This window comes from Eptatretus burgeri, chromosome 10 (genome assembly GCF_056783735.1).
Source record: "Eptatretus burgeri isolate ZD-2024b chromosome 10, Ebu_testis_v1, whole genome shotgun sequence".
Taxonomy (NCBI): domain Eukaryota; kingdom Metazoa; phylum Chordata; class Myxini; order Myxiniformes; family Myxinidae; genus Eptatretus; species Eptatretus burgeri.
In genome coordinates this window covers 8214301-8239300 of record NC_140970.1, presented here as the reverse complement: position 1 = coordinate 8239300, position 25000 = coordinate 8214301, and the positions used below count along the sequence as shown (strand labels likewise).

At 40.4% G+C, this 25000-nt stretch overlaps 1 protein-coding gene across 2 annotated transcripts in view; it reads left to right on the top strand.

Moving 5' to 3' along the window:
• The window catches only part of LOC147017921 (pituitary homeobox 3-like), a 128611-nt gene that overhangs the window by 102961 nt on the left and 650 nt on the right, over positions 1-25000 (top strand). Inside the window, exons 1-3 of one of the 2 annotated variants that reach the window (XM_085897015.1) lie at positions 9023-9473; positions 13666-13952; positions 24239-25000. The exon at positions 24239-25000 is cut by the window's right edge and continues 650 nt beyond it. In XM_085897015.1, the coding sequence (XP_085753141.1) occupies positions 9404-9473; positions 13666-13952; positions 24239-24829 (948 nt within the window). In that variant the 5' untranslated portion in view covers positions 9023-9403 and the 3' untranslated portion in view covers positions 24830-25000. Of the gene's footprint in view, positions 1-9022; positions 9474-13665; positions 13953-24238 lie in introns of those variants that run through there. The other variant, XM_085897016.1, reaches the window with a different exon arrangement.

Genomic DNA, 25000 nt, shown 5'->3' with positions numbered 1-25000 from the left:
GAGCAGATATTATAATTAGAATCACTGAGAACTATTAAACAGAATCCCAGAAGGCAAAGAGAAAGCCCATGACAGGTCATGAATGTTTCATCACTGTGCATTAGCAACATGTTTCCAGCATAGCTGAGAGAAATAGTTTATCTGTTTAGCATTCACATCTGAACCCACAGCTCACGATGTGGGTGAACCAAGGTCCAGATCTCACATACTGGTCGTTGTCCTCTAATGTCATTGCAATTCATTTATAACCACAATGATGTCTCCGAACTGCTTTGTCCTGCATGTGATGTATGTACAAGCTCCTCTAAGAGTTTTACATCAGTGAAAAAAACATAACATAAAGTAAATTGGTGACAAGTCAACACTGAAATGTAAGGTGCAGCCGAAGCATTCCTCATTCAGGGCAGGAATTTTGAAATCGGCCAGGAGCCCACAATGGCCTATACCCTATTTGAAAAACTACTGTGCAATCTTGAACATCCACAGGCAAATGATGGCAGGGAGGGCAACCCTCTTATCGAATTATACTGTACACTATCGGTACAATGTGCTGCGTGAGAATCATTGGGGTATCAGTTAATAGTCAGATCAGGAATCGAACCCACAAAGACAAGCACACCACTACACCTTAGAACAATTTCTTGAGCCCTTATGGGAAAAAAATGTTTGTTATTTCAAAACAGTCAAATCAAAGTAAACTTATGGAAGGTGTCTATTTTGCACCTGAGAGGTCAATGAATGTTATCGAGTTAAGAATGAACAAACTGTGCGGTTGATGAGATCATCACCAGACTTGGTGGTGTAATAGTTAGCACATCTGCTCTGAGTTTGGGAGGTCAATTGTTTGAACCTGACCCAGGGTGAGTCATACCAAAGACTTCAAAAATAGTACATGCTGTTTGAAATGCAGTATTAAAAAAAAATTAATAACATAGAGCATGGACAAACAACTGAAGTTGTTTGCAACATGACATGATGAGCCCAATCAATGCCTTCCTGTGTTTTTGTAAATAATTTTTTTTAATACATAGTCAAGACTCGTGGAAGAGCTAGAACACTGAACAGATTAGGATACAACAAGACAAAAGGAACAGTGCACATTGGATGGGGACACCAACAGCTGAGTTGAAGGACAAACAAGTTGGATGCAGAAGGAAACTCTCAGGAATGAAAAAATTGGAAAGTTGGAAGGAGGACAGCTCAGGTAGAAAATATCATGGTTGAAGATTAATATTATTATTATTATCATCATCTTATGGCAATAACGCTGGGTGAAAACAGAAGATTGATCTACTGTATATCCCCGGTCGAAAATGCAAAGACCATCCGTAATATAGTTTTGATACATGATCATATATGGGACATCAATATGGGCCTGCGGCCGGAATGAAGCTGTATTCTACACTTGTGTGAAATGTGGCCTCAGTGATGGAAGGAAGAGCTCGCTGCCTTGGGCTGGAATGAACAGAAAGCTCGTACATTCATTCGGGAGCAAAGGTCGGACTGGGTAGTGATGCTCTGCGGCACGGTGGTTCCAAGGAACGGCCACAAATTTCCCGCACATAATCTGCCCATTAAGATATTAGGTGCGATGGCTGGCCACCTTCTTATCCCGTTGACATTTCCGAGAGCGAGAGCGAAGCACGTCGAGGATTTGGACTCGGCATTTGGTCTAATCCACTCACTGCCTGTGGCTTTTTGCGTTATGTTTGTCGCTTTCTGTCACAAACAGCCCGAGGTGTGACATGGAGGAGAGAGGATGTGGAGACTGGAGAAATGGATAAGATGTGGAAGAGTTTGACCAGCAGACGCGATAAGAGGGGTGTGGTGAGGGGGTGCGGTGTTCTTGCCCACCAGACCATCTGACATCCCAGCTTCGACTTCCATAATTTTTTTTTCTCCTCTTGTTCCAGCCGCTCTCTAATTGGATTCCGTCCCAGGATGCCCTCCTTCCCTCGGGCCGGCTCAGCTCCAAATTAGTACCCAAAAAGCGGAGCTGCCTCATTGCAGGAGCTGAGGGTGGAGCGAGAAGGTTAACGCGGGATGGTCATTGAACCTAGAAGCAGAGTTCACATGACCTCAATCACAAACCCTCCAACAGATAATTTGTGTTTATGTGTGTGCTCTTAACATACCTTAGGGTACTTTCTACCAAGGTTACTACCACGTACATGGCATATTTCCATCATGACCCCATGAATATAGTATCACTGTTAGCAGCAACATCATCATCGTCATCATCAACATCAATATCATCATCATCATCATCATCGTATGCAAGCAAAGCAAAATATTTAAATTGGACAAATGCAAAGACACGAATGTTGTAAACTGTCCAAAAAAGAAAAAGCAATACTTCAAAAGTAAGTAGTGTGAGCTGTTTTGTTGAAACTTGTGATGGTGCGGCGACGATGTGTTCAGTGCATTTGCTTTCGCGTGGGACAGCAAAACAGAGTGACTTGGCTCGACTCCGTGGGGCGATCTTGGAGCGCGCAAGAGCGATGTAATCGTGGCCGCTCCCGCCACACTAATCTCTGTTGAAACTCAAGAGCGGTCGTCAAAATATTTGTCTTCAAAATAGGCTTCCTTGCTTTTGGTACCCCGGCGACAGACGCCCCGTATACTTGGCATCGATGTTGTTTTTAGGAGAATGGCTCTTTGAGTGTGCGGCCTATTATTAAACTCTGCAGCAATGTCCCCGCGGCTCTGTGCTCTCCCATTACCCCGGTAGACTCTCCGGACCACACTGCTGTTGTTAGTCCGGATTATAGCGATTCTCACCACGTCACTTTAATGCGCCTCATTGCGGGACCAGGCACGGTACGTTCGGGTCTAGTACGTCTGCTAAAGCCGTCTCTTGGAGCTCCAGCCACGGCACCCCTCCGCTTTGATCGGCCCGGCTCGGTTGCCCTGCGGCCTACGGGCCTCCCTCGGGTGCCCCTCGCCCTCGGCGCACTCGGACGGCTACGTCCGCTTCGCATTAGGCCAGGAGCTTCTGGGATTTGAACATCTGAAACATGGCTCGGGGTAGACAAACACGCCACGGTGGACGCACTCCTTGTAATGCCCCACCATGTAGAGTATGGCTTTTTTTTCATATATTTAGCACTCTTATATTAATTTACGTTTATTTTATAATGCTTCGTGGTCTATCTCTCCGATCGTGCCTTAAATTTTAATTCCAGGTCCACATTTTATCATTATACACTGATTGAAGAAAGATATAATCTCCCTTTGTCGATGACTGCTTGACCATACATAGGCCCATAAGCCAGGCAACTTATTACCCGAGTTTGCAAAACTGTTCTACTTAATCTGCCGTGAGTGGCTTGAGCCTCCTTTCACTTGGGCAGCAGCATCCCTAGCTGGTTCAGGCAGGCTCCCATTACTGAAAACGATACATAAGTACTTTTTATACCTTCACTCATGTAATTTAATCCCAGATATCTTCAAGGAATAAATGGCTTATAGTTCATGCAGCAACAAACATTCCATCAAATACAATAGTCCTAACCCTAACCCTAACAGCTAACCCTCACAAATTGTACTCGACATACCTGATTAACATGAAGTCTGTGACCTAAGTCTTTATATATTGCAAGTACAGACGGTACAACCCATAGTCATTTACAATGACCCACTATAACAATTGGAAAGATAATAATGGTCTTTCACAAAGAGCGCGCTATGGAGACCAGATCAGATTGGGCAGGCAGATTATCTCACCCTGAAGGTCGTTAATGGGCCAGCTGGGTTTGTAAGACAATCCAGCAGTAGCGCGGCAGTTCCAAAACCTCTGAGCTCGACTTCAAGAAGCTTAGAATCCAAATCCTTAATGCCACTACCTTCAACTGCATTGGAATCCACAACCTTTGTGATGTCAGTCCATTAGATTCACCATCATGCCACGAGCATGCATTCCATGCAGTGTCCTTGTCTTTCCTTTCATGTAATATGTGTGTACAACATCATCTACGAGCTTCTGACCATGCTGATGTAAGTCAGTAAATAAATGAATGAATGAATGAATGAATGAATGGTGTTCAAAAGGTTCTCGGAATGAGGTTTAATCACAATTTTCCAAGAAAAGGCAGTTTATTCAAACTTTAAGAAATATATATATATATATATATATATATATATATATATATATATATATATATATATATATATATATATATATATATATATATATATATATATATATGTCCCATTAGTAAGAAAAGAAAAATGGATATTCTTACTAAATATATCCTATACATCATCATCATCATCATCACAATCAATAACCATCCAGTTACGCACTATATAGGGTGTTGGTGTTTCCGAAGTCTCTTGGCAAGGGTTATGCTTGGTGGTTTGCCATTCACATTGACTTCCCAGCTGTCAGTCAGGGTAGGAATTTGTTCAGGTTGACGGCGATAACTCACCTGTATACTTTTCGGAAAAGACACAGTGGGATCTTTAACATCCAGCAACAACCAGTGCCGGCAGACTGATCCTATGGCTTATCGTCTTTCCAATGGACAGCACACACATAGATGTGTGTCTATTGCCCTGCATGTGATACACCAGGGTGAATGCTTATAACTTCGTCGAGATTCCAACCTGAGATAGAGAGCTTAAGGTGAGCAACCATACCTCCAGGGCCGAGGCTGTCCTGCCAGCCCATATTCCATATCCATCCGTCCATCCATTGGGACCATACTCTGTGCAGAGCGTTGGTGCTGCCTTTGGAGTCTCCTTGGCTATTGAGTGCAATACTGGACGGATCCCATCAAGTTGGCACTCATTTTGCCGACCTCGGAAGGATGACAGGCAGAGTCAACCCCACCTGGAATTAATTCAGCAGCCAAGGGAGATTTAAACTCAGGATCCTGGGATCCAAAATCCACCACCCTAACCATTAAGCCAACACCAGGCATATGTTCTGTGTTGGTGTGTTGAAAACAGTTATAACAGAATTTCTCGCACGATGGTGAGTACTGCACTGTGTCTCGTTCCAGTGTGTTTTCCCAAACTCTCTGGTTTGAGATATACTGCAAGACCTATGTGCTCGAACCAACGCGTACAATCAGCCTAAAGCCCGATTCGCTAAAGGTATCCAATTTAACCATCGGTTGATTTTATACCATGAATGTGCATTATATCTTCAAGTAAGAGACGAAATTTTTACAATGAATATTCAAATTATAAAAAAAAATTAATGTATTAATTCTAATTTCTAAATTTTGTTTTTTAACCTTGCAAAATGTCCAAAGGGGTTGCTGAAACAAAAAGATTTGAGAACCACTGACCTCTTGGGATTGCCCAGTCATTCTCCCTGAACGAGCTCATTCCCGAAACATTTTGGTGTCATTGAGTGAGTGTGTTCACTGTTTCTCAGATCTACTGTAATCTATATATCCCAGCAAGGCTCTGCATTATTAAAAGCTCCGTCTTGTTTTCACTTTGACTTTGACATGCATCACTCCATCTGATCATTCTGCACTGATGAAGCCTACATTCCAACCCGACACCCAACGATTTCCACTTCAGCACTTAATCTCTCAGGATTCTCTTGGACTCGGACCATATATCTCTCTATCTCTATCTCTATCTCTATCTCTATCTCTATCTCTATCTCTATCTCTATCTCTATCTCTATCTCTATCTCTCTCTCTGTCTCTCTGTCTCTCTGTCTCTCTGTCTCTCTGTCTCTCTGTCTCTCTGTCTCTCTGTCTCTCTGTCTCATCACTGGGCTAACCACTTCTGGCAGCCATTTATCCGAGTCGTACAGCAACTTTTCGTCCCCAGTCATGTGCCGTGTCCACCGAACACCCCCACAAAGGCAGCTGCATGCTTGACCATAGATGCCTAGTCAGTGGAGGAATTGATGGAATTTAACCACAGTGCTGGCAATAACTGCCCTACTCCCCCTTTGTGATGCAATTCCCTGGCTCCAAGACACCAGGGTGACGATATATTCGTACCGGGAATCAAACCCAGACCCGACAAGTTCAAAAGCGAGTACGCACACTAGGTAGACTCGCTGTGCTCATGAAACCAGTGCTTGGCTAAAGCGAAGATGCTTTCAGCAATTGCGGGAACAGGTCTGTGTCACCAGGGAGTGTCAGGATAAACACTCAGACACCAAGACATCCAAGAATGCGCCTTCAAGCATCATACTCTCTTGACTTGATCTGCGTTGGACGCATTGCCTTTTATCATGTACATGTTTTGACTGAGAAGTTCACCTTTGTTGATGAATCGAAGAGCAGAGGTAAAGTCGATATGTCATAAAGGAATGTAAGCATGCAGGTTAAAAAACGCTTTCAAACTGTCAATGAGGGGAATGTCGCAAACATTCCCCTTTGCAGTGCTGGTCTTCATATTTACGTTCAAGTGAAACACAAAAATTATATAAATTTTTATCCTGACACAAGGTGGAGTTACAATTTGGTTTGCTTTTTGTCATCGAGTAAGGAATCATCTAAATATTCCACATACAACAATAGCACGATACCTCTACCTTTCACGTTCACGTTCACGTTCACGTCCACGTCCACCTCCACCTCCACCTCCACCTCCACCTCCACCTCCACCTCCACCTCCACCTCCACTGTGTACACTTATGTGCTAAAAGTTAGTTTAACTCACAGCGGCTGAGCACCATATAACCAGACACCACCACCTTACTTTGGTGGTGTCTGGTATGTATAGTTCAAATGTTCCGACAACTCCAAGAACAATACCAACAGTATCATCACTTTGTCAATACTATAAAGGTCACCCATGCTGGAGAGTTCACGGAGTAGGAACTCAATGAATGGAGTTCCCTTACCACCACACAATGGCAAGTATGCCAAAAACCCTTTAACTTGATATCACATCTTCACTGAGATGACCACGTTATTTTCAGCAAAATAATTGCACATCGGCCAACACCGAGATGAAACTTCGCAAACCTTGTTTGTTCAGAGAAAAAAAAGACATTGAATTAGTCGACAGTTGATGATTAAACGAATCGGCACAAATTAATACCGTTATCTCGCTTTTTGGGCCGCACCACATACATAGGATTCGAACTGCAGCTGTCGGCTATTGCTCCCGGAAAAGCCAAGCAAATTTTAAATGTTCCGAAATGTAAACTTCTGAATAATTTGGTCATATGTAATCGAAATTTTCCATGCAATGAAGCACATGCTTTTATCATCGGTCAAGGATGACGACGACAAGTGAGTTTTCCAAGCGTGCATTTTGCCTCCCCCCTGGCAGGATATATTAATACTTGGCACAAACACTCCTGAAATGCCTATTTTGTTGGTTGTTTCTCCCCACACTTTACTCAAGATGGAGAGTATAGGGTCAAAGCTATAGTTTCAAATGTGTTGGCCCTGTGCCGGCCCACTACCTCCCTCCTCTCCCCGGTAAAATTAAGTCTATAAACTGATAGATTGGATTAATGTATGGTATTGATATAGCGCGGACAGAATGGGCCAAATGTCCTACTCCGTCAAAGTTCCTTGTATTCCCTTGTGTAAAGATGGGGGGAAATGGGGAGTCGGGTGAAATATATTATGACGTCGTATGATAATTACTTATTTATATACTACGTACACCGCGTCATGTCTCATCACGTTGTGATACCGTGCGATGAAGCACCTCATCCGTGACTTAAATCTAGTGAGTTGTGACGTCACAATTGCACCTGTGTTTGTCAGAGGGCGGCGCTCGCACTCCTTTAGTCTGCCTGCATGGTTCACACTGGAACTAGTAACATCGATCGTTTGTTTATTTGCAAATATTACTTGGATATGATCAAAACTGATGGGAATTATTCGTGATTGCATAAAATTATTTGCTTTGTCTGAAGGCAGGTATCATTATGCATCAGGGGTGGTCCCACAACATAATGGTACTTCCAAGATTGTGATTGAAAGGAAAACTCTCATCATTTTTGGGCCACTCTGTACGAACTATTGTTGTTTGTGTGGCTGGAATATTTCAGAAATCAATTCAGGTCTTTCGATACGAGCTGACCTTTTACTGTCTACAATGTGCATTGTATACGTACACATGTTGGAGTCTTGCCATATTTACAATCACGTAATCCAATATACTACACAAATAGAAATGAGTGTATATTTGTAGAGTGGGTTTGATGATGCGTGCACTGCTCTTTATGTCCGTCTTCATATTATTATGTACGGAAGCAAGTAAATTAAGATGTTGAACGATAATGGCGGGGTATAATATGGAAGAAAGTGGAGGGATAGGTAGTGTAGGAGTAAGAGGGAAATGAAGTAGCAGGTAGATAGAAAATGAAGGAAGGATTTGGGGGGGGGAGAGGGCTGAGGGGTGAAGGCTCCCTTTTGTATGCATGATATGTAGATCATTCCATATCTCGCAGCATGTGAGTTTCGTTACCTCCGAGCTCAAAATTACCTCTTTCGTTACCTCAAACTCAAACTACAATACCTCTGAGCTATGTCATCACTCATTGATAGAAAATATCAAGAAAACAAAGAAAAGGTAAATAAATCTTCGATAACGCGAGGTTCCAAATATCTCGGAGTGGAATAAAATTTATTTCTGAATTTATCAATAAATAATTATAAATCCAGGAAAATCATGTTAAACCCGAACTATAAGAATGACAGAAAGCGTTGCACATCGCTTTTCGACAATGTCGACGACGTCGTGACATCAGCACTGCACCTGCATCAATGTGATGACGTTTAGACGTCGGTCACTGTTTCCTTAGTTACCTGGTAATACTCTTAAATATGCGGATAAGATAAAATGAAGCACAAAGTGTGAAATATGGGGTTGTCCTTCCCATTAATTTTCACTCCTAATTTCTTTAGTCTTTGATAAACACTTGAGGGTCAAAAGAAATGCGTTGATGAGCACAACTTGACTGCACTGTGGGCGTGGCCGATTTCGGACGAGGGTGTGGTCTACCAGAATGGGGGCACAGCTTGGAAAGGTAACGGTTACGGAGGAACGACGCGGCTTGCATGAATGGTTGGGGTCTTTGGGGGGTTGTGGGGGGAGTTCATCGGGAATCGCGTCTCTGTGCTTCACATTTCCCTGCCTATTGGAAAGGTGGTGGATCTGCCCCGTGGATCTTAGCTAGTACTTCCTCGAACAAAACAATTCATGATCGCATCGCTGCCGATTTGGAGTCGATGTATCTGGAGGACTGTTGTGGCCGTTTTATAGGAGAAGGACTTGGAGAGATGGCCGCGAGGCATTACCGTGGTGTGGACTGAATCCGCATGTACATCAGGAAAGGTCGAAGATCGTACGTGTGTTAGAAACCGGGAGCAAAATATTTTTTGTCCCAGCGAAGAACGAGTGATAAGGAAGAATTGCAGTGCTGGACTGGTGCCACAGCACTTCATAATTTTGAGACGCAATGGCTGTTGTGTTGTGCTCGCTACGTGAAAATACTCTCACCAAAAGTCCGAGTTCCGATGCTGCAGAAGGTGAGTTTCGGTAATTTAACCTTTCTCCTGTCCCTCCAGGAAACCTCAGCTGCCTCTTTTATGCCCCCCCCCCCACACTTCTCCCCACCATACCAGCCGGATATCGGGAGAATGGACGGCCAGATATTTCGGACAGAAGTGAAGAAGCTCGTATAATAGATTACATTAAGGACAACTCTCATTATAGGGCAATTTCTGCTTGGGTTTCAAAGGAGCAAATAACGTAGTTTTTCAAAATGCCCTCCTTGCTTCGTTCCACCACTTCAAAAAAAAATTTTTTTTTTAATTTTGAGTACGATAACTTTTACACTTTTATCCGATTGCATAATGTGATCAAACATTATTCCAACTCTTAACTTAATACATGAGTCTTGCACTATAAAATGTGATTTTCTTTTAAAATACATTTTCAAGCAGTCTTATAAAATATGCAACTAATTTACTACCAGTGTGGCAATAAAAACTTATCTTCAGTTTGCCTTTTAAATACTTTACTTGCATAAAGTAAATTATTATCCTGTTTGAACCTTTAATAGGACTCGAGGATTTTCTTTCTTTTCTTTCGAAGAATAATGCAACAGTATTATAATACACGGAATAATAATAATGTACAACACTGAGAAATTTACAGGATCATAACATCTAAGCAATCTATAAAAAATGCATGGAATGTAACATTACAACACTAATATAATATAAAACTGTATGATAATATACAAGAGTATTATAATATACGGAATGATAACACGCAAGGGTATTATAATATCTGGAGTGAGAACACACAAGAATATTATAATATACGGAATGAAAATTATACACAAAAGTAATATAATATATGGAATTATAATATACAACATGAATACAATCTACAAAATGAGAGTATAGAAATGAATAAATAATTTTACAATAGTATATTATAAAAGGGTAATATATAACACAGAATGATAATATACTTGGATCATAATGTACAATATTAATATAATATAAAAAATATAACTGTCAAAAAATATACCTTTTTTAAATACTCCTTTTTGTAGCGAAGTTATACTATTTTCTATTTAACAGTTCAATTAATGAAAATAAGGTTTTTGAAAAGCAAGTCAACTATATCGAAAAAAGAAAAAGCTTGTACAAACCTCGATACTAAATAAGTGACAAATGCAGCCTCGGCGTAACAAAATTATATTGTGCGTGTGTGTGTGTGTGTGTGTGTGTGTGTGTGTGTGAGTGTGTGTGTGCGTGTGTGTGTGTGTGTGTGTGTGTGTGTGTGTGTGTGTGTGTGTGTGTGTGTGTGTGTGTGTGTGTTTTGTGTCTTTTTTAACAACCTCTGTATGTATTTATAAGTACAACTATTTAAGTGAGATGATTTTATAAAGGATTTTAAATATAATTTACAATTTCATTTGCATATTATATTCTGGACTGCATATGAGTTCATCATGAAGCACATGTTGCCTAACATAGAAGTGAAGAAATATCACAAGGCAAATCATTCAGTTTGAAAATGGTTAATGAAAAGCAGTTGTAGAAAAAATATCTTTCGTGTTGTTTGTTGATTTCATTGATTTGATTTCATTGGTTTTGTGGTGTTACAAACCACAGTTACCGATTTCACAACGTATGTAGCAACGCAAAAGGGGTTTCAAACCTTGCTACAATGGAACAGTTTTCTCGGCATTTATAAGCAAAGTAAAATGTCCCGTGATCAATAGTTTTAGCTTCTCTTTTTCTCTCTGAGCTAGTATTTATTGTGTTTGGTTATTGATACAAATATGTCAACAGAAATGTGTGGGTTAAAAAATAAAAACCCAACATGTAAATTATTTTAAATAATGAATAATTCATTATTGGATTTTTTTTTTTCCAAATACATTTAATTTTGTGTTTTGCAATAAATATTGATACATGATAAAATAACGACTTAATAAAACTTAAAAAGTAATTATTCATGTTTTAATGAGGATGAAAATGTAACCTACAGTTATAATAATAATCCCTGTATAAATAAGCTAATGAAGTGGAGATGCGTCACCAACCTGTTAACCGATAACACAACACTTTTGTGAAGCTAAATACAGCAATTCTCTACTGTATAGTTAATATGCAGTATTTTAATGTATTGTTTGTCGTCTGTCTATACATCTATATTTCATACGAACTTTGTGAGATATATGAAGAGAAAGCTCGTACGTTGCCGAGCTGTACCATTCCCGATCTGTTATTTGATTTGCAAGCTTGTATGCATTGGACCCGCACAGCCTGTGTCAGAGCATGTTACAACATGACACAGACATGAGCAATGACATAGGTGAAATTCTCAGTGTTAAACAAATTGGCAGAACTGAAACAAGATGTTTAAATGTCAATGCATGAAAGGCTATCATTGTAAAAACTGTAGTAGAGGAGAATGGCGCAGAATCCTCGAGATCAGCAGTGCAGTTCGGACTCGACACAAATCCAAATCGTGTTAACAGAGCCACATCGCTGGCACGTTTCAACTAATCATGTGCCTCGTACGCGCTGCTAATAAGAAAATCTCTTCACCCTTTGCATCCTTTGTTTGTCTTTCCTAGACCAAGGAATTCCTCTCGCGTTCCGTACTCTTTGACCCGCGCAAAGGTCTGTTTGTCGCGTTTCCACTGACTTTTTGCAGAGACAGAAATGCCTGTAATGCAAGACCAGCCAGTTTTCAAAACTGACGTCCACTCTGCAAGATAGATCATTCTCTATCTCTCTGTAGCACTTGAAAAATGGTGAAACGACCCATTGTAACACGTGATAAGCTATAGTATGTCAGTTATGTTATGAACGGGTCTATATATATATATATATATATATATATATATATATATATATATATATATATATATATATATATATATATATATATTGGCATATCCAACCAAAAATCACACCACAACCTACACAACTTATTAGAGAGCAAATTTTGTCTCACGTGACATTTTATGTACAACGCAAAATACTTTGATGGCCACACACACACACACACACACACACACACACACACACACACACACACACACACACAAATACATACACACACACACACACACACACACACACAAATACATACACACACACACACACACACACACACACAAATACATACACACACACACTTTCACCTCCTTCCTGTTTTAGGACATTTATGGACAATGTAAATAATGATCGTAATTGTGGTGAAATAAATGTGTAGAAAAATAAGTAATGTTAATGTTATTTATTGGCTTTTTCTCTTGCTAAATGGGATTTGAACCTATAATTCAGTATCATGAGCAGCATGCTCAAATTGGAACACCAAACGGGTCAACATTTAATCCGAAAAATCTTCATTTACATTATACTTCTATACTTGCATATAGTTTAGTGGTCAATCATGAATTATATAGCAATGATATGAAAGTGAAAAATAAAAAGAAAGGTTCCTTTTCTTTTCTGCCCTCATTGCTCTATTCATTCTTTACTAATCGGCTTAAGTCTGGCATCTCAGAACTGATGTCCTCTTAAGTGTGAGCTGCTAGTAACTCAATACAAACAGACTTTGTTGCACATATTTTGAGCTCGTGTATCAAATTATAAATATATTAATGGCTCACGTTCTTTTTTAATATATTTTGTTTAATAGTATCTGCCAAGTATAATCTATTATATACTGTGGCCTACCAGCATTCAGAATGAATTCATAACTTAAATATTTGCCGAGAAATTGTGATGAATAAGCTTGTAAGGAGGTTGACTTCATGTGCAGCAAACAACCTGTAGTCACCGTGATAAAGTTATAATCGGTAAGTAGATTACCTTTTTGTTGAAGAAGTTGAAAATCAATTGTGAATGTTTGTTTATGTTAAGAGCAGTTGGAAGATATAACTGTTGGTAAACGCAATGAATGTGTGATTTGTATAGATAGACCATGAACTTCACACAGTTCCCATTGAAAATCTTTCATACATGCACTTGCTTACATGTATGTGTGCCACGCACGCACGCGCGTGCGCACACGCGCGCGCACACACACGCACACACACACACACACACACACGCACACACGTCCAAACACCTTCTCGCTTTTTCCTCTTCAAAAACTGATCCTGAACTCTCCAGCTATTTGAGACATTTCTCTGTGTATATGTAGTCAGTTTTTCCGATTTAACTTTTCACTCGTTGATCCCAGATTCCGAGAAATTTTCAAGCAGCAAGACAGAAGAGGGGGCTGGAGGTGGAGGTGGAGGTGGAGGAGGAGGAGCAGGAGGTGGTGGTGGTGGAAGTGGTGTAGGAGGTGGAGGTGGAGGAAGTGTAGACGATCCAAGCAAAAAGAAACGTCAAAGGCGACAAAGAACGCACTTCACGAGCCAACAACTACAGGAGCTGGAGGCGACGTTCCAGAGGAATCGCTACCCGGACATGTCGACACGCGAGGAGATCGCCGTCTGGACAAACCTCACAGAAGCGCGTGTCCGGGTAATGCCAGTTCTTTGAAAATAGCCTAGAAAATTACCAATCTTCCAAGCCTGCATTTAACACTTCAAGCCTAAGAATGAATAAAAAGCACAAGTTAACGAATGAATCAATTAACTATTTTGCAATGATCAAATGAAATAAAGAATGTTGATTTATAAGCAGCGACTAAAGACAAGCAAATGAGTTATTTTTGGTTAAACATTGTCAGTACAGTTTGGAATGTTTTGGCCGTCATTATAGACAGAAATTTAATTTCATTAGTGCATTGCTTATATTATATGTCACCCATACTTAATGCACAATGGTACGAAAATTCAGGAAGGACTTCTTTGCAAATGATTAAATAGAGTTTGATTCATGTGCCATAAAGTCAGTATATAGTGTACACGGTTGTACATATTTTACAATCATTAGGTTGTCCTGTAAATATTCACAATAGTATATTTAATTTATTAAATGGTGTATAGTCTGACAAGATGGTACATCAATGGCATGCTTACCTTTGAGCTGTCTACTATAAGTTTGATCCCTTAACCGAGGATAAACTGGTGTTTCGCATACAGGGTTTTTAATTACAATGCGCACTGTCCCTCAGCTAAACGTTAAACTGAGTGTCCCACCTGCTCACATTAGTTACATGATATTAAAGATCCTTCAGTGTCTTTTGTAAAGAATATGTGAATCGCTGGTATCCAGAACAAATTACAAATTCCTGCCTAAATCACCTCCATTTGACATCAAGCATGCCGAAATAGGTTTTGAAAGACGAGTGCCAAAAACGTTTTACGGCCAATCCTACAAGAAGGTGGAAATAATTAGGGTGGTGGTGGTGGTACTAGTAGTAGGAGCAGCAGCATTTACCTTTTTGCTGTCTTGTCGAGGTTCGATCCCTGCCATGACAATAAACTGCCCAATTGGTGTTTCGCAGCCACGTCATTGCATCAAAAAATGTGCCGTCCCTTGGATGAATATCAAGCTCGGTGTCCCATCAGCTAGCATTACATTGTGGGTGTTAATGGTCCAACAGTGTATTTAAACAAATGGTGGACGAAGTATCACTAGCATCCTGAACAAATTACAAATTCATACTCTGGCTACCACTGGAAAGATAACAGCAAACCATTCAATGTGATCCTTGCCATGAGGCTACTATTGCAACACTGAACCTGCCCTTGGCCAGATAACCACACAACACGTGTTACAGGTCACATCCTCAAATGAAGCAATATATTATATATAAATAATGGTCCCATTAATGAAACAGCCTTGAAGACGTGAGCATTTTATCAAAGGAGTAGGTTTGATCCCCTCCTGTGAGGTGGCCTCCCAAATTGCCTCGATTTCTTTCTGTGCAACCACTTAGCAAAATGGTCCCACATGCTCTTTCATTGGTCATCATGCCATCTTTCTGAACCTACACACCAAGTAGAGGTCATGCCTTCTTGCACCGATTGATACCAACACCAACCATTGTTCTTGCAACCCATTCTATACAATCTTCAGTGTAGAATCTTGTCTCTTGCAGAAGCCCAATGGCTCTGACTTTGTTTTTTAACTTCTTCAGTTATTGATACATGTACATCTTGTAAACACACTCTGGAAGCTTGCTTCTTATGTCAATCACAGGAATATATAACAATGATTCCAGAATTTAATCACATTGTACCCTTTTATACATTTTGCATAATCGCTCTAATTTGTGTGACAAAAGGTAATACCGTTGATATCACATTCATGAAAATGTAATAATTTACAAACAAAACCTTCCCACACTTCTGTACCAAGTTAACATTTGCTGTAGGCCAACTCCGTCGAGGTAGACAAATTTCAATGTTTTGCCGCATGCCCCAATAAAATTCCAAGGTGACAAATGTAAATGTATTTTGTTTGAAGGCCTCATTTTCCTTCAGAATCACTTGAAGACATATTTTTGAATTGTGCAGCTTTTTTGCCACAAATTTGTGATATTGTACCGGCTGCATTGTATTATGTTTGTTAAGCTGAGAGTATTTTAAAAGTACCATTTAGATTATGATGGACTGCTCCTACTACTTTAATGCCTACTATTATTCCAACAACCTTGTGCGGTCCGCATTCGTTTTTTTTAGCTCGAGTATTTCACAAACTAGTTGGCCAGGCCAGACGTTCGACTGAAGGTGGACAGTGCTGGCGTTAACTCGCCTACTCTTTCTGAAAGACACCGTAGGATCTTTAACATTCACCCTCCTTAACAATGGTATTTGCTCTTACATGTCATGCATGTCAAACACCACAATGACAGATTATAGCTGAGTCGAGATTCCAACGCAGCCAAGACAGCTCAAAGGCGAGTGCGCATACCTCTCAGCTATCCTATCTCTTCATGAGATGCTGATAATGATGAGAACAACGTTAATGCAATGTTATTCTGTTTCATACTGGGGACATTAAAATACAATTTGTAGTCAGCAAAAGGAAAACCTAAAGTTAAACAATCGAGGATGAAAAACATAGAAAATATAGAAGAAAAACATAGAAGGACTTCATCTGATCATTATCGTTTATTTTATCTTGCATCCTTGAATGTTGTCATCATCATAGTCATTCGTATGCAGAACGTGGCTGCGTGTTAGTATCGGTTCAAGCAGGAGTGCGGCAGTTTCACTGATGCAGTGCCCCCTGTAGGTTAGAGCAGAAATTTGGAATTTGGCCAGAGTGCCGGCAACAGCTCACCCACTCTTCACAAAAGACACTGTGGGATCTTTTAATGTCCACCAACTAACGCTGGCAGACGGGACACCCAGTTTAACATGCATCCGAGGGACTGCGCACACATTGATGCCTCGCCCTACGGCCTCCATGCCAAACACCTGGATGACTGTTTATAGCTGGGTCAAGATTCAAAGCAAGGCCAGACAGCTCAGAGGCGAGTGTGCAGGGCCTGTTGTTGAGTAAAGTTGAAGGTCAAAGTAAAAAAAAAACTGCAAAGTACCAATATCCTCTCGTAAAGATGAAAGAACAGAATAGAACTCCACGATGGCTGGGCAACTATTGCTCAATAATGCAAAACAAAGAGCTGAAAGTGACTCAAACTCAAAATTACAACCTCTGCAACACATTGCTAAGCTTGGCTTTAAAATAGCATGAAAACACCCACCCTCCCCACTTACCCCCATGTCCCAACCCCATTATTCAGCTGGTCCTTTTCATAGTTATCTAGAGCTCATGGAGGAGTTGTACATTTATCTCATGTAAGCCAAGGATCATTCACTATGTGATCAGATGGGAACACCAAACAGGTCAAGCCTTTTATTGGTAGGGCCTGAAACGTCAACAATAACAACTTTCAAACTTTCGGCTTTGTATTGCAGCAGTATATGCCTGGTGTTGGCTTTATGGTTTGGGTAGTGGGCTTGGGATCCTTGGGTCCTGAGTTCAAATCCCACTCAGCTGTTGAATTAATACCAGGTGGGGTTGACTCTGCCTGTCATCCTTCTGAGGTTGGCAAAATGAGTGCCAGCTTGCTGGTATCCTGTGTCAGAGTGATGACCTGTCCAGGATTGTGCCCAATAGCCCAGGAGACTGCTTAGGCAGCACCAACGCTGTGCACAGAGTATGGTCCCAATGGATGGATGGATTGCAGCACAATAAATCTTGGAAACTGCAATCTTGATGTACAGTACAATATTAACATCCACCCTGCTAATTCTATGAATTGGTACATTTTTTTTTGTAACATCTGACCAACTGCATCGAGATGCTGCACTATTTTTTTATGGTCAAATTAATATCGGTTCTAAACTTCGTAAAACTTTTATTCAGAGATAAATAAATCATGATGAATGAACAAATGAATCGATGGTAAACATTAAATAATGTTCAGGAACATGCAATCATATAAGGACATGGGAAACATCATCCAATCAATGGTGGACCACAAATGGTAGCATTTGTAAAAGTTAAAAATAAGGATAGCTCACTGATGTACCATTTGATGACTTGCGCGATACTTATCAGGTGTGTGGAGACTACACACCGACTCCAACACCAGTGGTGAGTAGTGATATAATGAATAAATACATTCCAAGAGTCATTGTATCACAAATCCATTATATCAGGATCCCAGCCCCACCCCAAGCCTCCAAAAAAGCACATGCAATAATTAGATGGCCTCTAGACTTAGGGATTCCACTTAGATGAGCATGTCATCAATGTCCATGACACTTTTAATCTTCCACTAACTATTAACCTTCCCCAATAAGTTCAAAGAGTACAGGTGTAGTGCTCTTCGAACAGCCCGGACCATGCTGTGAACACAGAAGCGATCATAATGCATAAAACCATTAATATGTTGCTAATTGTGATTTATTAAGTTACAGAAAGAGATAAGAGTGTCACACACCATGATACATCATAAATCACACCAAATGTATAATTTGAATTATTGCCACACCGTGTTACATTCCGCACATTTTGATTATAAATACGACATTGGATAAAATCACACCACTTATGAAGTTTGATATGGTACCGGATTTCCATGTGCTGTGATAGTAACATCATAACCACAGCTTTGGCACGCATGGGTTGAGATCAAAGTGACCCTGAAACGGTTGCTTTATCCGACAATTAATTTGCAATTGGTCACTGGCATTGACACCAATACAAATTTTTATTATGGACCCGAAGTATCAAAAAACGGTTTCAAATGGAGCACCTCACTGCCATTAGAGCATTTAAATTGCAACAAATGTCGCAATAAATTTGAATTGTCGCTCCCACCGGCTCGATGACAGAAGACACTATTTGCATTTTTGCCATCTCCATTCCCACTCCGTTTTTTTTATCCTGTGCGGGCACAGGCAATTTGCTAGTAAATAACAAGGCCTTGACCATGTATGAAATAAACACATTATACAATAGCACCTTTCACACAAAATAAATACTTGTAGTTGAGAATATCCATTTCAAAACTGAAGGGACCTTTGGGTATTAGAGCAGCTCAACAGGCAAGACTGAGTAAGCTCTTAGGTCCGACAGATTCTTCATCAGGGTTTTGCTTCTCTGTTGGGATAGAGCAGATTCATCAGGGTTTGTTCGAATGAAAAATATTATTTTGGCTTCATGGAAGCTCTTCGGTTCGATTATCATCCCTTAGGATGTGTAGACCTCAAGAAGAACAACATGAAAACTCAAGAGCAGACAGCTTTTATGAAAGGGGGGTTGTTTGATTTTGTGCTGGCCGGTAATTGTTCATTTTCTCCAAGCTGCTTTGATGATCTTTTTTATTATCATCATTTTGCTATTCATTGTAATGCAGTGATAATTATTTGTTATGATGGGACCAGCAACAATGATTGATACAGTGATGTTGTATCAAATTTGTTATATTGCATATTCATTGTATTGGGACAATGTTGTAATAAGACATCTCTGGCCAAAATACCTGAAGAACAGCAGGTTCAGTTTTAACTTATCTTAAATTAAGGTTGTTGAGTTAATCATTGAATCGAGCTCCAGGATCCAACTATTGACCTGATTGCTCCAATGTTGGTACATTGCCTTTTTCTAACCCTCTGCCACCTCGCCCTTCCCTGAGCCTCGATCTTGTATCAAGGCTCACAACGATGATGATGATGATGATGATGATGATGATGATGATGAGGATGATGATTACGAAAAAGAAGAACGATTTCTTGAAAATAGTAAGGGGTATAATATGTGTGTAAATGGTTAAAATGGTGGGGTCAATTCCCTCAGATGTCCCAAACCCCTCCTCCCAACCCTTCCCCCTCCGCACACCCCTCATATTATACCCTCCTAGCCTATTTTTCCATTTCTCCCCTCTCCTCCCCATCTCCCCTTGCCTTCAGTTCCTCTTCATCATTCATAATTTTATTTCCCATCATGTTTCCTCACATTTGTTTTAATCTTATTGAGCGGGTTTGAGAAGGTGGAACGGAATCTTCCCATGACCCAGAGTATCCCCTCCATTTTATGAGGATCACATTTCGAGGACCAATTTGTAATGTTTTGCTCATATATTTGTTCCAAAGGCTCTTTTCAGGATTGTCACTGAAGCCTAGACAGCCACCAATTGTTGTCTGTTGTAATATTGATGAGTATAGTTTTTGTGGGGCAGTCAGGATAGTTTAGAGGTATGCACACTTGCCTCTGAGCTGTATACCCTGGGTTCAGATCCCAACACAGATATAAACTGTTGCCATGGTGTTTGACAGGCAGGATGATACATAAATGTGTGTGCCGCCATCTGAAGGACATTATGCCAGACGTCCTGTCTGCCAGCACTGATCATTGATGGGTGTAAAATATTCCCACAGTGTATTCTTGAAGAGTAGGCAATTATCACCAGCATCCTGAAGAAAATTCCAAATTCCTGCCCTAATTGTCTTTCTCATCCGCACTTTGCTTGGCAAGCATAACAAATATGCCGATACCGCCAACGTGAGTTGAAGGAGGCCTTCATCCTGGAATGGACTGAAGACAGGCTGATGATGATTATGATGATGATGATGGTTTTCAAAATCTCAGTGATGTTCTGACTTTATCACTCCAGTTGTTCTGACTATCACTGGCACAACATTGGCACTCCTCAGCTTCCATTTTCTCTTGAGTAGAAAGAAAGTTGTTTGTTCCTGCTCTATCCTTTTTAAATGCTGAGCATCAAGCAAGGAAGCAGCACGTACAATTTTTTAAGTCTTCAGTATGACTCAGCTGGGGTTCGAACTTCCGACCTCCCAGGCTCAGAGCAGATGCTCTAACCATACGTGACCGAGTCTGGTTTAAGACCAAGTTTGATCATAAACCAGCTTTCTCATTTGCTAGACTTTCTTCGTAGTACTTTATTTATTTATTTTTCTCCTTTTAATTGTTTTCTAACTCTCACTTCATCCTTTTATGTATAACTGTTTCTTTTTATTGTCGCCTGTAAAAGTGGTTTAGCTCCATCGTTGTATTAATGGTGTCTTTCAGGTTTAAGGGTTTCTCTTGCTGATGAAGCCATTAAGGCAGAAATAACAACTATGCCTGACGAACCATGCATTGTGGCCTTGGGGTTAAGGTGCATGTTTATTGTTTGGACGAGCTTTGCCCCGTACCACATCTATTCATAACCTTGAATGTCATGTCGAAGTATCCATGGATGTCTACTAATGTCTTTGTCATGTATGTGATTTATGTACAAGCTCCTGCATGGGCCGTAGAGCAATATCCAGGGCTGTGTTGATATAAACCTGTGAAAATCCGTGAACATTATTGTGACCCTTTTGGGTTGTGGTCCGTAGAATGCCCTCTGGAGAGAGATATTTAATTAATCCTTGATTTCAGTTTTTTCTTTGAAGGTTATAAAGCCCAATGGGGAAAATCCTGACATTGGGGAGGAATTACAAACTATTTACTTTTTTGTTTGTTTCTTTTGTCTTTTGAAACAATTGTTCAGGGTGTTTTAACCAGAATGCAATATGGCACAATGTTATTAAAAGCATTTTTTAGTCCTGGAACCTAATTAGGGTTTTCCAATGCTAAATTCTAATTAGGTTTTTCTACTGGCAATGGGATACCAATATAAAGTTCCGAGCAAGCACTTTTGGGTATCTAATGTCATGTCAAATGAAGGTTTTGTGCTGGTATCTCATTACCAGGAGAAAACCATAAATTGAGATTAAAAAAAAAAAATTTTGATGCGGGAATTTGCCTGAAGGTGTTTTATTCATCACGTTTTGCTATCTTTAAGATTCACAACAACCCAGCTTTGTCGATATTTATGCATTAATTGTTCAGTGTCATGATAGATTACTTAGTATGGAATCCACTAAAACAATAATTTTATACCACACTTACCATTGCGCATTTGGAGTGAGACCGAGGCATGACGCATCGGCATGCCACCCATGGGTGGTCGAACATGCTTTTAACTTAACCCCAAAGATGTCAGCCCTAATGCTGTTACGCTTACATGAGAATATATTATGCATGCTCTTTATGCTAGAAATCTGTTGATTGTGATGCTGCATATGTAGAGAGTGTATCATGTCTGCCTGGTGGCTGTTTCTCGGTAGTGAAGCTGCGTAGCTTCTGTGAAGCTCAGCCTTATCCCTGCAAGAATAAATCAATAAATCATGGGCTGCCTATAGTAGAGCCTATCAGTCTACATAATAATAAAAAAGTGTCCAGTGTACTAGATACAAAAGGAAAGGAGCAAAAGAAAAAAAGAGGCTTGGGAATGGAAAAGTAAAATAAACGAGAATAAAACCGGGCTGAGAAAAATAAAGTCAATGGAAAATATGAAATGAGGCTATTCCAGGAGAGCGAGAGCCACTACATGAAGAAACGTATTGAATGGTTGCATATCTTTTTATGTTGCATACATTTGTACCACGTGTGAATACTTTGCTATGGAACCACTCATGCATAGTGGGAAATGGCGTCCAAAAGCTCGTTGGTGTAAGAGACTATAATCTAAATGGACAATTCTGTACAATTGCAAAATTATATTTGAAGTCGGGGGGAGGGGGGCAGGTAGGTGGTAATTGATTAGGTGAGAGATGATCGATTACTCATGCCAATATGGGTTAGACATTGAGCTGGACCTTTAAGATACATATATAGAAGCATAGTAAAACTAGAAGGCAACTTCGAATTGTATATTAACAAGGTATTGTTCACTGATGTTCTCTGTTAAACCATGAGCTATCATTGTTTGCCAATGGAAATACAGTGTAGCATTTCAAATATAGGATTATTATCAAAGCAAACACAACACGGATGTCGGGATGAAGTTTTACTTGGAAATGTTCGTCATATTAAACATCGGTTGGCCTGTAGCATTCTCATCTGAACATCTGGCTCATGACGTATGTAAATGAATTTTAAAATCCCATATTCTGCAATTTTTGTCCACTGTCTATAGTAATGTCCTTGTTACTACTTCCCCAACTGAAGGTTGTCATGGAAGTAATGAAGTTTAAAATAGTGCTGTGCAATCACCTTGACCCAAAGTCAGATGTGATTGTGAATTTGATGTGCAGTACCATGCTCTGCTTCAGAGCATCGGTGCTGCTGAAGCCGTTTCTTGGCAAGTGTTGTGTGGTTCGCAAAGGGGTCATTGCTCTCCCAGAAGTTGTATGTAGTTAGTATTTATTGACAAGTAACACTGTGTATTCTAAAATTATGTGTGAATAATTTTGAGAATAGCAGGGGCCACGATTGCTTGACATGAGTTTCTGCTTGTGCGTTTGAAAATAATTTAGCCATATTGCAGTGATGTGGACATTTCATTTTAAATTAATTTACTCTTGAAGTATTTGCAGTGCAATGACAATTATTAATGAAGCTGATCGCATGGCAAATTGGAAAATTATGAGGGATGAGTTTTAAGTCTGTGGCCCGACGTGTGAACTTATGATAGAAAATGTTTAATTTATAAATGATTTTATGAGAACAATTTCCCGAAAAAAAATTTTAAGCACAATTTTTTACAGTCAACAGTCTCAGTTATTTTAATCCTATGTTAGACTACATGCGTACTGATCCAATTTTATTAATGGATGGTCCATTTGTGAACACAGTTGCTTCGCTAAGCAAAAGAATAATTTTCAATACATGTTTCATATGCTTCTTTCTTTAAAAAATTCTGAGCATTGCAAATAGATAACATTTGCAACGTTTTAATATTAATACATGTTACTTTTCACGCCAGCTAAGATACTACCATGTATTGATCTGCCTTTGTTAAGCCTGGTGTTGGCTTAATGGTGAAGGTGGCTACCTTAAGATCGTCGGGTCATGAGTTTGAGCCCTTGTCATGCTGTTAGCATAATGTGAGGTGGGTTGATTCAGCCTGTCATCCTTCTGAGGTCGGCAAAATGAGTACCAACTTACTGTAAAATGGGGGCACTGCATCTATGGCACAGCTGTGCTTGCAGAAATGATACAACCAGCAGCCACTGGTTGCATCTAAAATAATAACATACCTTTGTTTGACAGCAAGATATGTAGATCCAAGATTTCTTTTTAAGGATGTAGATAAGCATTAATACTGCAAATGTGGACAAACACTAATACCCTAATTTATTTATTTATTTATCCAAAGAAGGGGGTTCCTGGAGAAAATGTCCTTCAACCTCTCCCACCCCTTCTTCTCCGGATCATTCACTTATTGCAGAGAAAAGCATTGAATCTGACTCGCAGTTAAATAGCAACACTATAGCATACATGTTTCTTGTATTTGGGATACTGCTAATTTCACAACCTTGTCTTTGTCATCTGCTGCCAATCCAACCCCACAGATTTGGTTTAAGAACAGACGAGCAAAGTGGCGAAAGCGAGAGCGGAACCAACAGGCAGAGCTTTGCAAGAATGGTTTTGGGCCACAGTTCAATGGCTTTGTTCAACCATACGATGACATGTATTCTGCGGGCTACACGTACAACAACTGGGCCAAAGCTCTTCCTTCTGCACCTCTCTCTACAAAAAGCTTCCCCTTCTTCAACTCGGTGGCACCACTTGGATCGCAAAGCATGTTTTCTGCGCCGGGCACAATAGGCAGTGTTCCCAATATGGCGCCGTCCATCGTTCCCTCAGCGATGGCACACGGTGCAGCAGGCCTCAACAACGCGCTTGGTAGTCTCAGCGCATCTCCAGTGAGTTCTAGCCCCGTGCCAGCATCGGCTTGCCCTTATGCAGCCGCCGCAGCAGCAGCTGCCGCTGCTAGTACCCCAACACCACCTTACATGTACCGGGATCCCTGCAATTCGAGCTTGGCAAGTCTGCGGCTCAAGGCAAAGCAACATCATTCGAGTTTTGCGGGTTATGCAGGGCTCCAACCTTCTGCCTCTAACTTCAGCGCTTGTCAATATGCCGTCGACAGGCCCGTGTGAGCTCGAGGACCTGGCTGTGGCAATGAGAGGGGAGTACACGGGGTCAACGGGCAAGCATAAAATACATAGGTTATTATTATAGGCAAAAGGTCGGCAAAAGGCATCTGTCATGGCATGTTGGTGGAACTTAAACAGCTGTGACGTGATATTACAGAATAGAAATGGAAATAA